This window comes from Patagioenas fasciata, chromosome 4, assembly GCF_037038585.1.
Source record: "Patagioenas fasciata isolate bPatFas1 chromosome 4, bPatFas1.hap1, whole genome shotgun sequence".
In the NCBI taxonomy this organism is placed as follows: Eukaryota; Metazoa; Chordata; class Aves; order Columbiformes; family Columbidae; genus Patagioenas; species Patagioenas fasciata.
Window position 1 is genome coordinate 68,782,581 of NC_092523.1, and position 18,067 is coordinate 68,800,647.

The 18,067-nt window shown below is 40.1% G+C and overlaps 1 protein-coding gene across 1 annotated transcript in view; it reads right to left on the reverse strand.

Annotated features, from left to right (window-relative positions):
• AFG2A (AFG2 AAA ATPase homolog A) overlaps nt 1-18,067 on the reverse strand; it is a 200,319-nt gene that overhangs the window by 181,794 nt on the left and 458 nt on the right. Inside the window, 8 exon segments of the mRNA XM_065837782.2 lie at nt 6,013-6,268; nt 7,518-7,641; nt 8,511-8,567; nt 9,207-9,336; nt 11,527-12,162; nt 13,263-13,321; nt 16,356-16,513; nt 17,732-17,856. Coding sequence (XP_065693854.2) covers nt 6,013-6,268; nt 7,518-7,641; nt 8,511-8,567; nt 9,207-9,336; nt 11,527-12,162; nt 13,263-13,321; nt 16,356-16,513; nt 17,732-17,856 — 1,545 coding nt within the window.

Genomic DNA, 18,067 nt, shown 5'->3' on the forward strand with positions numbered 1-18,067 from the left:
CCTTGGTCAAAATCTACACTTAGTCACTAAGTGTTTCAGCCCATATTACTACATGTAGGATCATAATCCAATAAAAATATTTACATTTATTGCAGACCCCCACCAGAACTCAGGTCCAAATTGTTTTGGGAAAGGTTCAGACTGAAGCACGAAGTTCGTGGCTTACAGAAAGGATGGATATTCCTGATGCCCTAACACTAGGCTGCTTCATCCCGACTGTGTCTGAGCTGAAATGATGAGCTCAAATTCGAGATACAAGGCTGAGAAGCCACATATTGAACGCAGTGTTTGTCTAATTGAAAGCCCAGTCAGAGGCTGCTCCTCAGGGTGCACAGAGACTCACTGTTAATCACATTAGCCCGAGCAGCTCACATTTCCTGCAGGTGGCCAGGCGACCAAAACTGCAGAAGCTGGGGAAAAAAAAAAACAGATCTAACAAAGAGACATTCCTGGGCTTCAGGGGAATTTACTTCCCCATCAATTACAGGAAAAACCAAAAAACTGAGGAGCCAGCCCTTCAATTGCCTAATTTCTTTTTTTTTTTTTTTTTTTTAAATATAATGCCAGTATATTGCAGAGACTCTTTTTTTGGGCCATAAATAACTTATAAATAACTTTTTGGGGCCCCCTAAATAACTTATAGCTTTACAGATCTAATATCTCCATATAATACATATTTAGAGCTATCAATTAAATAGCATAAAGACTCTTCATCCTAGCTGCATTATTCATCAGAACGCAGGGATAATAAAAGGGCCAAATGAATATCATAGACTATAAGATCTCTAGACAACAGGACTCTTAAAATTACGAACAAAAGACAACAGACCACATAATATGTCTATGCAAGTAGCTTCACCGATTCAGCAAACACTGATTCATACTGGTCAAAGACGCAGCTGAAGCTCTATTTCCATCTCATTTTTTGGAACAGACAGCTTAAGTCAGTGAACCATTATAATCCTAAAGGTTAAGCAAGGTGGTAGCTTTAACTGTATTACAATCAGACGATTTGAAAAACTTTGTCGCAAAACGAAGCAATTGGTGCTTCTTTCACAGGAGTCTCAAAGTTTCAGTGGTTTCAATACGACATCCTTACTGGAACCAAATAGATGTTATTGCAAGAGAGACCACTGTTTAAACAAAGACATTTATTCTTCCTCTCCTCATGATGCTATCTTATCATAGTCCAAGTGTTTTGTATCAGCACACTGAAATCATGTGTAATGAACAAGGATGTTCAAGATAAATTCTAAGAGTTACAAAGCAAATGCTTCCTTTCTCTGTAAACAATATGACTGAACCCACTTCTTGAAGAAATCAAGCTATATTTATATTCACCCTGTTGAAATGCTACAGGCAGCCATAGAAGGGCAAGTTTATAATAAATTGCTATATTTGGAAACCTTTGTTGCTAAGCATCTTCTAACATTCAGTACAGTTTATACCATTCATGTCCCTGCTACATAATTAACATTTCATATGTTTCTCCAAAAAAGTGCAGTGCTTATATTTGTTGTTATATTAAAACCATTATAATTTTTAAGGGAATTAATGAAAGATTGTGTGGCCAATTAATTAAAGCAGAAACAAGAATATCTTAGGGGTATACAAACACTGACATTATATGCAAGGATATGGCAGAGTCAGTCTTCTGAACACTGCCTCTACTTGAGATAAAACAACTCAGAATACAGCTGTTCACACTATAAGGTAGTCTACTAAATAATTTAGGACACAGTAGACCTCTCCTAGTCATAATGGCTTTCTCAGCTGCACACATAACTAAACCCTTTTCTTGTCATGAATTCTGTGCATGTGAATCCCTCAGAGGGTACCTGAGTCCCCAAGAGCCTCCCACGAAGAGCCCATTGCGAGCTGATGTCCATGGGATACAGTCCAGTGCGCACCAAGGTATTCGCAGGTTTCTTTACTATGCCGTTAACCTATATGAAAGGTTACAAGAGCAAGCAACATGCAGCTAATTGGGGAAGTTACAAATACACTAGCGGCAGTAGAGAATCACAGCAAAACCCAGTTTCTCCAATGTGGTCATTACAGAGAATGTAACCTTGAACACAGGTTAAGTGTATTTATTCTGAAAAGCACTGCATGTAATCTAGCAATGCTTGCCATATTAGAAATGCCAGCTTTACTTTTCATTTTGCTAGACTGATCATAAGCAATCTCTTAGTTATTTGTAAAATGGACAACAATATCTTGCTTAACATGCGAGATAGGGATGCGAGTACTTTGCACAACAATGAAGGCTGAGATAGACACACAAAGAGAGCTGACGGCTGCCACTGTTGGCAACTCTTCCAACAGTAACTGTGAGCTTCACCATACCTAGCATTTTTTCCTATAAACAGTCACATAATTTTGAAGTTTTGTTTTATGAAAAGCTAGAACTGTATCTTTAGTAAATAAGGTATTGAAAGAAAAATCCACTAATATTTTAGAAATTCAGCAGATCGAATTAAAATGCCTTTAGCTGATGATTATGTCTATCCATATAAAAATATTTCACGGTTGTTTGGTCACAATACCCACTTTGGAAAAGTCCAGAGCACACTGCAAAGATTCTGCAGGTGTCTTGTCCACCTTTCCTCTCCTTGTCCATTCTATCACACGCAACACTGCAGTTCTGTACACATCAAATAAACAGAGGCCTAAGAACATTCAGCGCAAGCTGAGCATTAAAGGCTCCTAAAACTTCTTAGTGACTTCCATGAAAACACACAAAGTTGCTCAACAGAACAGAAAACTTGCCTCTCTGACCCCAGGAGAACCACTAAGCCATTCTTGCACCGGAGAACAAACAAGTTCTGCCAAGAAAACAGTTGGACTATGTTTAACTGTCCAACAGCTAATTACTTTTCATTAACACAAGTTCTTCAGAATTGTATAGAAGACAAACATCAAAGCTTTTATAATACAGTATTTAGGAAACCTAACTATAGATGCAAAAGTGAAAGATTTGCCCATCATAGCCATACAACTGCTACATTTACCATGTGACATTAATTACTACATCATGGTTTATATAAGCAGTATATACACAATATTATACATGTGCTAAAAAAAACAGAGTTGAAGTATAAAGATAAGGAAGGATGAGTCCTTTGGAAATTATCTAAACTCGGTATGAAGAATATAAACATATTTAGCTCGTAAACTTCCAGGCTTTCGGGCCACAAATGAAGTACCTAAAGCTACAAATGGGGCAACCAGAACTCAGTCTCCCAAAGGCCACTACTGCAGTACAACTGGCAAGCAACAATAATCTTGTACTGAAAACTGGACGTGTATTGTTGAGTTCAGAATTCCTGCTTCTGAATTAGTTTCCATGTTGTACCTGTATTTACACACACATCATGTATGAAAATGACACAAGTAACCTTAAAATTTTTGAAAGAACTCAGCTCCGATATTGCCTAAATATTAGGCATTTTGGTCGTCTAGAAATGCACACCAGTAGTCTTAACTACACGTCTATATCAGGTTTTACGCTGAAAAAAATACAAATTATTATGTTCACTTCTGAGCCCTACGTTACCAAAAGGTTATTGACAAACTGGAGGGAGTTCAGAGAAAAATCAACATAACTTCTCAGAAGGCAGGAAGGACTTATTTATGAGGAAAGATTAAAAGAGCTAAATATTTATAGTTTGGCTCAGTAATGAATGAGGAGGTAGGGGACATGAGAACAGCCTAGAGATATCTGAAGGGTGTAAACACTAAGGAGGGAGAGTGAACGTGTTCTACAAGGATGTAAATAGAATGAATGGCATAAAACTAAACAAGGAAAACTCAGGCTGAATATCGGAGAGCATTCCTGGACAGCAAGCTATCTTGGCCCACGGCACAGTTTCTTAAGTGAAGCAATACAAGCCCATTGCTTGGAACAACAAACAAGACTAGACAAAACACTGGAAAATATGCCATATGGAATAATCCCACTCTGCTGAGGAGAAACAGAAAAGCTAGTCTTTTCTAAGTTTAACTCAGTGAAAGCAGTAATATTTTACAAGGTGTTGAAAACTTAATATAAAAAAATAGGTATCAAGAGCTTAACCAGAAAAAAGAAGACTCCAGCTAAGAACGTTCCTTAACCACGAGCGATTTAAATTCATTTTAAGTAATCATTTGACTGACTCATCCTTCAACGCTTTGACAAGGGAAAATACTTGTGGACTGCAAAGAGTTAATGACGCTGGACTGTATTTTCTCCAGCAGAGGTCACTACAAGTTAACAAATAACGTGGAAATAGAACAGCATGGATTCGGACTTCAGGAAAGAAGATCCATAGAAAAGAGACACCTTCCTTCCCAGCACAGGATGTGGGTGCAAAGCTCCCAGATGACAGCACATCCTGCAGTCAGCAGCAGGTAGATGCCAGAAGTTTTGGATCTACATAGTACATAATGTTCAATTTACACAACGTCCAGAATTTATTTTCTAAAAGGTCCTCATGAAGTGGGTAAATATTGCCTGTGTACAGCTGGATAATGAAGTGGCCAGGATTGATGTGTGCATCACAAGGCTGGGTCATGCTTGGAACTGAAACCACAACACACTCCACTGAAAGTTTTAGATTACATTACTTAAGTATTTACTATGTGAGGACTGTGACACAGGCAGACTGACAGGCTTCCAAAAACAGAGAGGAAGCAAAATAAAAAGGAAGTTTATCTGTGTTGTTGTTGTTTGTACATATTTGTTTTTCAAAAAAACGTTTGCCAACTTAAAACAGAGCTTAAAAGACAAGCAAAGCCAACAGAAGAGTACTATAAAAAGAATAGTCCATATCCATTCAGAAGAGCACTATAAAAAGAATAGTCCATGTCCATACATATTTTTTTTCATGATCCATACTGAAATACACAAATGCACATTTGAGAACTACCTAAAAAATCTGGGCAACTGGTAGGTAAAATCCTTGCTCTTCCAGGTGCCACCACCCCTGATAAAACTTCTGTCATCTAATAGCTAATTCTGATGCAAGAATTAACTGCACCGTGCCACTGCCAGAGGAAGCTGTCCCAGTGCCAAAGGAAATAAAAGTCACCGGCACATACAGCAAACATATATTTGCCAACTACAGGAGAGCAAATATGCGTACGCAGAGCTGAAGAGTCGTATTTTGACTAGACTGCTTTAAAAGGCTGCTCGTGGGTAGATTTAACGTCCAACACTTAAACCACATAGATGCATTCTAGCAAAATGTACAAATTGATAGAGCATACTTCCAATATTTCATCCAATGAAAACAGAATTGAACTCATGTTTAAGTATTCCTTGGAACGTACTGAACCCTGGCTGCATGATATGTGGATAATTCTTCAGGGCTTTGCCTGTGCGGGCGGCCAAGGGACACTCTCCAGCCCCCAGTTCAGGGTGACCTGCTCTCCAGCTCTCCCAGCCCCACCGCACAACCCGACCCAGGTGCCTGCAGCCCCACATCTGCAGGTCGATGAAACACAGGCACAAAACAAGGAAGGAAGCCACTGTAAACACACTCAGGCCAACAGTCCCAACGTCCTGGGAACCAGGTCCCACAGGACAAGCTCTCTAGCCTGAGTGATTTAGGATTATCGTATGGAAAGAGTAGGCTATAGAAGCTAGACCAGAAAAACTCTTAGAGATATGCCAGTTAACTCGTTAAACCATTGGCAAGCTGAGGGACAGCTAGCTATCTTGTATATTAGAAATGGCACAGGAATTCCCCACTGTTGTTAATCTTAACATTTGCTTTTAAAAATCTATTAATACTCGATTAATAATTTATTATTACTATTAATAATATAATTATTTATTAATACTTTTTAATAGTTTTTCTGATCTGCTCAGGAACAGATTGGTGTTTCTCATATTCCATGTTTTGTTGGGATTTTTGGACATAAAAATTAATTAACTCTCATTATTTTAAAAGCTATTAGTACAGATCATGGATTTTTTTTATTTTTTTTAACAAAATAAGATCCTAAATAAGCTACACAAACCCTTACCTGCTTCCTTGCACAGGGCTGCCAAGTCTGCACCCACGTAACCATGTGCGCTATCGGCCAGTTGCACCAGTTCTGCTGCTGTGAGTGAATGAGGAACTTTCTTCAGAAGTTTTTGGAGTATGTCCAGACGGTCTTGGGCATTAGGAATCCCAATTTCTATCTCCTTATCAAAACGCCCGGGTCTGCGCAGTGCTGCATCCAGTGCATGAGGACGATTAGTGGCCCCAAGGACCACGAGCTGCCCTTCGCTGCCCTCCTGAACACATCAAACAATGTAAAATAGCAATTTTAGAATACAATCAAATGTCACGCAGGTTATAAACATACTTCTTGCTTACTTTTCTCAACTACTACACAAGTTAAAACCCTGATGCTATGTCTAAAGGAACAAAGCAAACTTTTCATAATATATACTCAACGTGATCCCACCCAATCTATCCCTGCAATTTAGCAATATTATAGGCTGTATGTACATACAGATAATACAAGAGAAACTTCACTCCGAATTCCCTCATCCCAGTGTCTCCCACTCTAACCCCCAATAACCTGATTTCCTATCTCAGGAAAGTAAGCTAAAAGGCACAAGAACACACCAAAAAAAAGTATCAACGGATCTTGAATAAACAAGGTTGGGAAACGAATCATTTAAAGTACCAAAACCAGCAGAGACAGGAGGTTATAAAACTTCCTGTAGGTTCAGTAGGAAAAGCAAGGTCAGTAATCCTGACCAATTTCCTGATGCTCTGCTTTTTCATTTTTAGAGTGAGGCAAAATCAGCTCAGAGGTCTCTTGTCGTGCCATTCTCATTTCAAGAATGAATCACTTTCCCCAGGAAGAATGTCCATCAGCCTTTGTCATCAAAAATATGTTCTGCCTGTGAACAACTCCAGACTGTGCAGCTCAAACTATTATGCAGGAAAATAATTAGAAACTTGCAGATTACATAAACAGCAGAGATTGATTTTCGTATTGTGGACAGAGTTCTTTCATCTTTTCTGCTAATTATCAGAAAACAATAGATGGGAGATTGGCAAATTTTATGGACTTAACCCATAACATAATTAAATTTACTGTTTCTTCACTAGGCTTTTGTTTATATCCTAAATATTACTATAGCAATCTTGAAATAGCTGTTGTTGCTTTTAATAATGCACCCTACACACCATCAGAAGTATTTTGACAATCTTGATTTCAGAGCAATTAAAAACACCTGGCCTGCCACTAAAATTTCAGTTTTATCTCTAAAACTACGAGAGTGGGGAAAGGCAAAGGAAAGACAGTGAATGGAAGAAAACTTACTTTCCTTTAATTTGACAGTTATCAGGAGACATTTCCCTCTTTTGCTTAGCACCCAATAAAGCATTAAATTACTATATAAAGTCTCACATAAGCCTATTTTCTTTCCCCCCCGAATGATACATGTCAATTGGCTGCATTATAGAAGAAAAACTATTTTGTTCAGTTAGTCCCCATACACATTAATTGTCTCATGGCAGTCTACTTACTGAGCCAATGCCATCCATTAATGTCAGCAATGAAGCAACAACTCTCTTCTCAACTTCATTCTGAGCCCCTTCTCTCTTTGGACAGAGTGCATCCAACTCATCTATAAATATAATGGAGGGGCGACTGGTAAAAAAAAGGGGGAGGGAGGGGAGAAATGTTAAGGCGCTCAGAAAGATTTAAAATAGCAAGGCAAAGAAAAGAATTGCAAAGCTGTTTACAGAAAACACCCAGCTCCTATGAAAATTAACAAGCATCCCACTCTTTCAGGCAACTGAAAGTTTCAACCTTGAATATGGTGTTACTCAAAGACATAACTAAAATGACTAATGTATTAGACAACGAATACCTTTAAGATGACCTACCAACCTACTTTTCTGTGACTCTCTCCTGAAGACCCAACACTAAATATTCCAACTTCATGAGTAAAAAGACAGCATTTTATTTGCCACCTCTACAAATAAAGGACGTTAGTCCTTCGCTGATGTACTACGGACAACAACCACCTGGAAGTCTGAGGTCTGCCTTAACCAGGTCTCACAAATGTGGGCAGAATGCCACCCTGATCCAGAGACAACCCAGCACCAACACTAGTTCATTTCGAGCTGGCTTCCATGTCTCAGCACAGTACTACTTTGCTCTCCAAAGATAGAACTAGACAGAAGACTCTGGATTCGGGTGAAACTGTGGCTCACGCTTCCATCTGCTGAAGTAAGTGTACGATACGCTAAAGATAGAGACCGAGTGATTTGGCACCATCTGTAACAGTCCCTTAAAAAGGGTAGTGTCCAAAAGCGTTTAATAAGCATACTAGAATTTCACTGCTTTCCTTCTAGCTAAGCTCTATATAAACAAATTTATTTCCTTTTAAAAACCACTGTAGGAAAAAATTACAATTCAAAGATTCTTGCAAATGGTTTTCCTTAAAGAGCATTAACACTAGAACCAATACCGCAAATAAGCGAGCACGAATAAAATTATCCAAAAGAACATACCGCAGTGAGGCTTCGGCAAATATCTGACGTAATCTTGATTCAGACTCCCCATAAAACCTATAATAATTAAAATATTTTAATAAAAAACATTTTTGGGGCTTTTCCGAGCAAGTTGGAAAATTACTGGTCATGTGTTCCAAAAAGTCACAGTCCACCCTTTCCAAGTCCCAAAGTACAGGCAAATCTACAATAAGGTTTATTTCCACAAGGACAAGACATTTAGGTAAAACAGGGCACTTGCAAAGACATAACCATCTTGTAACTAGAAAAAACTTTAAAAGGAAAAGCTTATCTCATCTCTGTTAGAAGCAATTCTATCTGTATTTTTAAAGAACAAAACCGTAGTTCCCTGAAGACATGAATCTGTGCAGTTATCTTTCAATTTCAAATACGCTTTAACAGGTCACTCTTCTTGTTGCAGAGCTAACACACAATTGCAGATGCAGTTTTAGTCCACTTTTTAATTTAGTCCACGCCTTGCACAAATTTCTTGGCCAAATCCAATGAACCTCTCATGACAAGGAGAAACGTAAGCCCTACTTGAGAGAACCCTTTCCCGTCTGTTTTTGACTCTTGGGCAGACAGCACATAGCCAGTTCTACAGGGAGGATGAAGGACGCCCAATGGATAGATGCCAGTACAGATTTGGGACTAACTTCTTTACAGAATTAATGAAAGTAAAATGAGTAGACTTACTTGCTTATTATTTCAGGACCGTTGATAACGGTAACATGAGCACCAACCTCACTTGCAATGGCTTTGGCAATCATAGTCTTCCCAGTCCCTGGAGGGCCGTACAGCAGCACCCCTCTGGGAGGAGGGATCCCTTTAAACAAGCACATGCACACAAACAGAGGAGAAGGTTAGTTGTGATAAATAACGCCAGACTGAACAACCTCCACTTGCACATTTCACTGCTCCAGTTATTACTGGTTATAACTTGGCCTCAGCAGTAACATCTTTAATCAGCATGTCATTTTGACAAAATTGTATGCTTTCAGGGGAAAGAGAACTCTCATATGGCATCTATGTTTTTTAAAGTCCAAATGATTCTGCTTACATTCTTCTATTTTTCAGTAGTTTGACATTATCATTCTCCCTATGCTCTCTGGTGTGTTTGGGTTTTTTTTTTCCAAAACGTTACTGGACTGAGTCATTATTACAAATTCCCAACATCAGAAAACAACATCTCTTCAACACTCCAAATAACTTCAGAAATACTACAAGGCTTGTTTTAAGAACACTTCGAAAAAGATGAAAAATATACATCAAAATGATGAATTTGCCTCTTTAATGGCAAATGTTGAGAGCTGAAACAGACAGAACTATTCAGGCACAAAACATAAGGAACACTAGAAGAACAAGGTACTACTGTGTAGAGTTAAAACTGGACAGAAACTACAGGTAAGTGCATGAAGTAATATTATGATCCCAGGTAAACAGCCGAAAAATAAAAGCTTCAGAGCAGCAAAGCCAAATTAAATGGGCATAAAGTAAAAAGTGAAAAATTAGAAAGGAGAAAGAACAGACAAGCATTTGACAACAGATTGACCCAGGCACAAAGGCATTCCCAAAACACGACCAAGAAACATCAGTTGGGTACTGCAATTGCACATAGGGAATGATGCTTGAAAGGCAAGTTGCCACATTCCCGTGGTGACAGAGAATAACAGAGCTGGAGTGGACAGAAAGGCTGACTCTCAGGAATATACTCAAAATGAAAAAAAATGACCTGCTAACTGACAGAGGATAGAAATAGCGTCTTTACAGACAGGTTACTTGACAACAGTGCATTAAAACATGTGCTGCTCCCTCGTGTGGTGTCTCTGATACTAGCGAGAAAAGGAGCTGCTGCACCAGAGGTCTCAGCTCAACCCACAGCCTCGCTCCCCACCAGCAGACAATGACTCTCAGCGTCTGGATGGTTACTAAAGGTTTGTAACTGGTGAGGAAATATCGTCATCTCTTATGTAATTAGTATAACAAAGAATGTGATCAGGTACTTTGGGGACTAATGCTGAAGCAACCTTTTAGCTAACACAAAACATGCGGTGATGCTGAGGCTGGAGGTCAGCGAATTGAGCTGGACCACATAGGGATGAAGACACCTCACACCATCCCACTAACACCTGCCAATGATGCCCAAGCAACACACACAGAAAGAGCCACCTGCGTGTCATGGAAATTGTCCCAGCGATCACTGAAATCACTTCCTCTCTAAAGCATATGTGTGGGAAGAGGTAAGGCAGAGAAATAAAAAGCCTCAAAGACATTATATGAAAGAAATACTTATAGGTCAGAGCCCTGTCTCACAGTGATGCACACCTAGACAGTACAAAGAGCAGACATGCCTGCTTTATGTACGTATCCATTTGTGATAAATGCACAGTACAGAGTTTCATCTTGGTCACAACCAACCTCTAAGTTCGTACATATGTTAGATACAACTTTATATATGGCAATGGTAATCAGGTTAGTTTTTCCACCCTGTAATTACATACTAAACACACTGAGTACTTTGAATAAACAGCCCTAAACATTTCCTTAAAATTTTGCAGGAACCCTACAACACACAGAGATAAAAACAGCAGAAGAATTTATCTGAATTTTTCTCACCTTAAAAAATATAACTAGTTGACTCTACCAAAAAAAGTTAAAATTTGATGAAGACACAAACATTTGCACCTTTCAAATGTCACAGTATAGCAACCCTTCCTATTTGCTGTAAGTTCTGCTTATGCGTACCCAAATTTTCTTAGAGACAAATATTTTTTTCTTACTCAGTTATTTTTCACACAAGCTGATCATAACATCTTCACAGTACCCATAGAGCATAATTATAAAACAGTTTGACATTTTTGGACACACAAGTGCACCAGATTAATGTTACATAAAATTCAGTGCATATTCCTGGAAGAATAACTTTCAGGTTTTTTTGTTGTTTGTTTTTTTAAAAAGCCATGTTAAAGATAAAAACTAATATCAAATGAAGAAAGCCAACTCTTAAGCATCATACCATAACTCTTGAACAGTTCAGCTTGCTTCATGGGCAGTTCAACAGTTTCTCTAATAGTTCTGAGCTGGCTGCTTAAACCTCCTATCATATCATAGGTGACCCGGGACTCACAATCACCATCTTCTGCTACGTTGGTCCTTGTTTCAATAAAATTGATTCTAGTTCTTGAAGAAATGAAATAAAATGTGTCTGTACTGCTCACTGTTCCAGTTTTGCCAGTTAGCAGGAGTCCCTCACTGTCGCCTTTCCCCGCCAGCTCCAGGTCATCGGTGAGGTCTGCACCACCTCCCTTGCTGTAGGTTTCATCTCCCTGACCAGAGTCTTGACCACTGGCTGCCACAGCAGGACTGGGTGTAACTGGCGAACCTGGATCCATCGGTTTGCTTGGTGTGCTCATACATTCAACCTCTGGGCTACCGTCGATGTCCATCTTGCTGAGCTGCAAGGACAAATCTAGTGAATTTGTCTCCAAATCAGATCTTTCAAGGTCCGGCTCAGGCATTTCACTGGGAACGGCGCTGCCCTGGGCAGTCAGCTCTGCACCATCGGTTCCTCTCACTTTCATCACCACGATGTTACAAAGTTTGCCATAGAAGGTGAAAGCCAAGAGGTTTCCTGGCAAAACTATTTTCCCATCTATGAGAGAGGATTAAAAAAGAAAAAAAAGACAGATGATGAAATTTCAGTCTACTTTGGCAGCAATAATATTCAGACCTTCATATAATTCTTAATCAGGAAGTCTGAAGAGTATAAGTTAACCTAACAAAAAAACCCTAATCTAGGTAATTTCAAGGTAATTTCAGGTAATTCAGATGATCCTTTTGTACACAAGCAGACTTTACTGGATAAACATTTGTATCTAATACTAAGCTCATCATTAATTGGAGCCTTTTAAATTTCATACAGCATACACAGGGAGATTATAGAATTAGTATTTTAAGGAGTAACAATCGTGTTTGCCATGTTCATATTTCATGTTTAGGCCATCTTGACAGCCTTGGCCTAAAAAAAAGGTTTTAACCTCTGTGTTGACAGATTAGGAAATGTGATCTGAATGCACCCTGCAGACAGGTACAGAATTAAAAAAAAGAGACAAAAATGTAAACAAGATTTATTATTTCCAGCCAAACTCATGAATTTGGAACACAGTTCACATTTCCTGCTTCTTAGTATAGCAATACTGTTATTAATCCCTAAACCAGAAGATTCCTTTTGAGTAGAACAATTTGCACTGAGTGCTTCAAGTAGCACCACTTTGAATAATTTACCTTGCTTTTTGCCTTATCTATACATACCTACCATACAATGAACAGCAGTTTTGCTTATTTACCACCAACATAAAAAAAGATTCAGAGTATGAGATTTCCTGTTAATAAAAATCCTGTGCCTTGTTTTTATTGCTCTCTTCACAGTGCAAGTAAACTCTGAAGGGCACCACAGTATCAGCCAGAGGGCCAGCCACAATTGCTAAACAACCATAACTTGAATCAGCAATATGCACAATGGACAGAAGAAACGAAATCAGGATCAATGCATATTAGATATGTACAGCATGGCAAAACTATTTAGCCCAAAGAAAACAGATCCTTAAGAGAAGTGTTAGCAGAATAACTTCCTCTATTTTGCCATAAGCCCTCAATTAAGAACGTAAGAGGAAACCGTTTGCTTTTCTATCCAAAACGTGATGATCTACTACAAAAATTAAACAGCCAAAAGAAAAGCAACAAAACTTATACCTAGGTTTCTCAGTAGACAGACAGACATTTCCTGGGTATTAATGGTGGCATCTTTGTCCCTGTGGTACGAAAAAAAGAAAAACAAACACAACAACACACCACAAAATTTTCCAAATGGTAACTACTTCAAAACCAAAAAAAGAGTCCACACCATTAAGGTACCAGGATGACAATTATCACCTGTTTTACAGTATATGATTTAATCCCACAAACAGAAAAGGTGGATGAGCACTTTACAGACTTCAGATTATATAATCTTAATTCTGAAGATATTAGACACGTAGTAACAGAAAAAGTGTATGTATTAATTTTTATGTAGTTTTTCCATACAAAATAATGTAATAATAACATAATTATATTTATCATTTCTTAAGATTACAAATATGGAATGCATGCTTCCCATCTCAGCATGCAGAATGCTCACTGTTACGTTCACTGAATTGAAAAGATTACAGATAAGGTCTCTTTCAGCCCTGCAAACACACATATAAACACACATTTTATAGATTAAACTGGTGCCTTGAGTGCTTGCAAAACCGTGCATGTCTGAAGTACTGCACATCCACTAGCAAAACAGTACGACTTTTCCCCATTATGCATTTTCTAGTCTTTCATTTAACCGAGTTTAAGTGATGGAACAGACAAGGTTTGAGCCACCACCCCCAGCAGCCCCAGCCAGGCCCATGGTGTTTTCTCAAACACTGTCTCATCGCTGGGATTTAACACACGACTGAACACGTGTGCGCTTAGCCCAGAGCAAATGACAGGTAATAGGTGTCTCACGTGAATGTCTTTCATATTAAAACATTTTACATCACATTTACAACTCACTGAGAGCACAGACATCATTAACTCTCCCTGCTCCTCAGACACACTGCAAAGTACAAGGCTGTAGCGATTCAATCGTTTTTCAGTGACACTTTATCCATATAATCCTTTTCCTGTTTCAGCTGCACCTCTACCTTTTGTTAAAGTCCATACAATCACTTTTTAAAACTCAGGATTTACCCCCCTCAGCCAATTTGTATGAGCCTCACAGATTAGCCCTTCACAATAAAATAAAGGTTTCTCTAAATCCGTTTTACACGTGAATTTCACGGCATTTGTAAGCACTTTGACCTGTATGATGAAAAGCATTAACTACACTGAGACCTGAACAGTAGCAGCACCAAAGGCATTTAAAGCAGTTACGGCTGCTGCACATAAAGGTATGATCAACGGGGGGAGCTCTAAACCTAGAAATAAAAACCCAAAGAAAGCAACTTGTGATATTGAGCTAAGTTAGAGGAGACCTCTCAAAAATCATAGCTGCTCCTGACAAGTAAACACACACGCAATTATGTTGCTGGGGTCTGAGGTTGGGGTTGATTTTTTAACTGGAAGAAAAAGCTAAATTATGCATGCAAGCAACACCACAGAGCTATTAATTCACAGAGAATGAACTATACCTGTAAAGTATCTAGAAAACTAGGCAGTACTGGAATAATGGGATTTCTGTTTATTCTTTTAATAATTTATATTCTTACAAGTCCAGATGGCACTATGGTTTGTAGTCAATCAGCAGGCTTGAAACAGACCAGTTACTGTTTTCATGTTTTATCTCCTAGAGTAACTCTAGAAAAAACAGTCACTTACATGACTTGGAATCTGGTGGTACATACGTACAACAGTCCTAGGAGCCTGACTCTCGACTGGCTGAGATAGAAAACCTCTGACTGTGGAACAGTTCCCAAAAAATATTACAGTAACCACAAAAACCAGAAGCTACAAACAATTCCTCTGACCTCATCCTTAGCTTTATATTTCAGTGAAAGTCACAGCTTTGAAGAAAGAACACACTGCATATTAGCATGGGAAAATATAAATAGATTATATTTAATTAATTAATGTGGCATTGCTTTTTAACAAAATCAGTGTTTTCAACCACTGCTACAACCAAGACGTATGTAACAATAACAGAATTTCCTATAGAATTAAATTAGCCATAGGAGAAATCTGTAAAGATATCAGGGTTTTTTCATTTTCTAGTGAGAAAAGTGGCAGAGAGGGCACAACAAGCTGACACCAGAAGCCAGCATACAACGTGCAGCCAAGTCAACCAGTAAAACTATCATTGAAGCCAAAGTGATTATATTGCTGACAAAAAGCAAGATTGCCTTACCAACGTTTCTGAGAGTCAGTATGCTGGAAAATAGCATCTCCCCCTTAAAATGGACAATGACAACGCCACGTTTGAAAACAGAAATTTGACAGGGAAGTGAGGGTAATCTATAGAAATTAAAGTGCTGGGACACTTTCCAAAGTAACTGTAAAATAACGTTACTTAGGAAACAACTATAATCAGATTTTACGTCAACCCAAATGCTGACTCTGTGGAACATTACAAGAATGACAAATACAGCAACTCATTCATCAGATCGCTAAACTGCTAATTTTTCAAGAGAGCTTTGATTTACACATTTGCTCCCTTTTGGGTGAATTTCAAGTAAAAACCAAAAAAATGTTTCAGAATTTCCAATCCTAAGAAATATTCCAGTAAATAAAAGGTGGAGCACAAACCTACACAAAGGTGAAGGTCTGAAGGGAAGTGATTAAAAAAAAATCACTTCGCTCTCCGCAAACTGTGAGCCAGTAGTTCTCTCAACCGCAACAGGGATTTCAACAAGAGCTGCTCAGATGGTAGTTTGCAGTATATTTCCTAATGACATGAGGAGCAACGCAGGCTCCTTCTAACCTGACGTCAACTCTACTGGGAGCAATCATCCTCATCCTTTACAAGAACACAAAAGAATCTCTTAAGACTAATGGACTTAGTGGCATTATATTCCCACACCAGCACCACCTCTCAGTTGAGATTTTTGCACAACAGCTGAGCCACTCTGCTGCCCACACAGGAGGCAGCGCTCAGCAGCAATCAGCCACCAGTTACTGAACTTCACTCTTAATCCTACAAACACCTGCACACGTTTGACTTTGTGTGGGTACTAATTCAATCAAAGCAAGAGAGAAAAACAGCATCTTCTAAGAGGCACGAGGCTGCAGCACAAAGCAGACACCTCATGGTATGTCACTAGGTTATAACAAGTTCCATACCTCAGCTTTACATCAACCTCCTCTGCCTGGATGACCGCACCGGTCACAGGCTGCACAGTGACAGCGTCGCCGGGATTTACTTTCAGGTTCTTCTGCGTGGTTTCACTCAGCCCAACTTTCCCACCTGGAAAGCCTGTGGTGGGCCAAGCCGTACAGACCTAGGTAGAGTTTCAAAGCAAACAAATGTTAGCTGAGGTTTCCCCCCCACCCCATTCACAGTCTTCCAGTTAAAGTAATCCATGTTTTGTTATGAAAAACACAGGCATGGGGAAAGAAGGACTGGGTGCCACAGAGCAAGATACAAGTAGCACTGAGTTCCTAAGATAGGATCCAAGACACTTTCAAGAAAGAAGAGGTTACATTTCACCTACAAAGGAGATTAAAATATTCTACACATTCTGCAGGTAACACAAAAGCATATGCTGTGCTGACCAGGAAATGCTATAGAACAATGAAGAAAGAAGAGTAAAGGGCTACACTCTTTCTTTGCAAATAAAATACATGTGTGTATATACAACACATGTTCACACACGACTTCTAAATTCATTGAAAAAGATCAGCAGCATGGATTTTTTTTCCAGTTCATAGAATCACAGAATGTCAGGGATTGGAAGGGACCTTGAAAGATCACCTAGTCCAAATCCCCTGCCGAAGCAGGAACACCCAGATGAGGTTACACAGGAACACGTCCAGGCAGGTTTTGAATGTCTCTAGAGAAGGAGACTCCACAGCCTCCTTGGGCAGCCTGTTCCAGTGTCTGTCACCATCACTGAGAAGAAGTTTCTTCTCATGTTTAAGTGGAACCTCCTGTGTTCCAGTTTGAACCCGTTATCCCTTCTCCTACCATTGGTTGTCACTGAGAAGAGCCTGGATCCATCCTTGTGGTACTCACCCTTTACATATTTATAAACATTAATAAGGTCACCCCTCAGTCTCCTCCAAGCTAAAGAGACCCAGCTCCCTCAGCCTTTCCTCATAAGGGAGATGCTTCACTCCCTTCATCACCTTTGTTGCCCTACACTGGACCCTCTCCAGCAGTTCCCTGTCCTTCTGGAACTGAGGGGTCCAGAACTGGACACAATATTCCAGGTGTGGTCTCACCAGGGCAGAATAGAGGGGTAGGAGAACGTCTCTCGACCTACTAACCAACCCCCTTCCAATACACCCCAGCATACCATTGGCCTTCCTGGCCACAAGGGCACAGTGCTGGCTCATGGTCTAGTTCTGAAAAGAAATATGTAACTACAGCACAGAAAACACAGAAAAGCACACCGGCGGTCTTCCTCGATGCACAGCGCATCTCGGCGCCCGTGGAACCCACCAGGAGCACAGGGGAAGTGCGGGAAGCGCGCGGGCAGGGCAGGACCGGCTCTCACCTCCTGCCGCCCGCCCGCGGCGCCCAGCAGCACCGGGCGGCCGATGCAGGCGCCTGCGGACTTCATGCTGCTCAGCGACAGCTGCGCCAGGGCCCTGCGCAGCATCCTGGGGACCTTGTCATCTCCTAACGGTTTCAGAGAAAATAAAAAAATATATAATCATTTATTTTCCCACGTGTCAGAGAAGATCAGTGCTTCCCACACTCCCCCGCCCAGCCCGGCCCGGCCGCGGCGTCCCCCCGGGGCCGGAGCGGGGTCCCCCCGGGGCAGCCGCGCCTCTGCCCAGCCCGGGCACGGCGCCGGCACACACTGCTGCTCGCTGGGTGCTCCGTACGG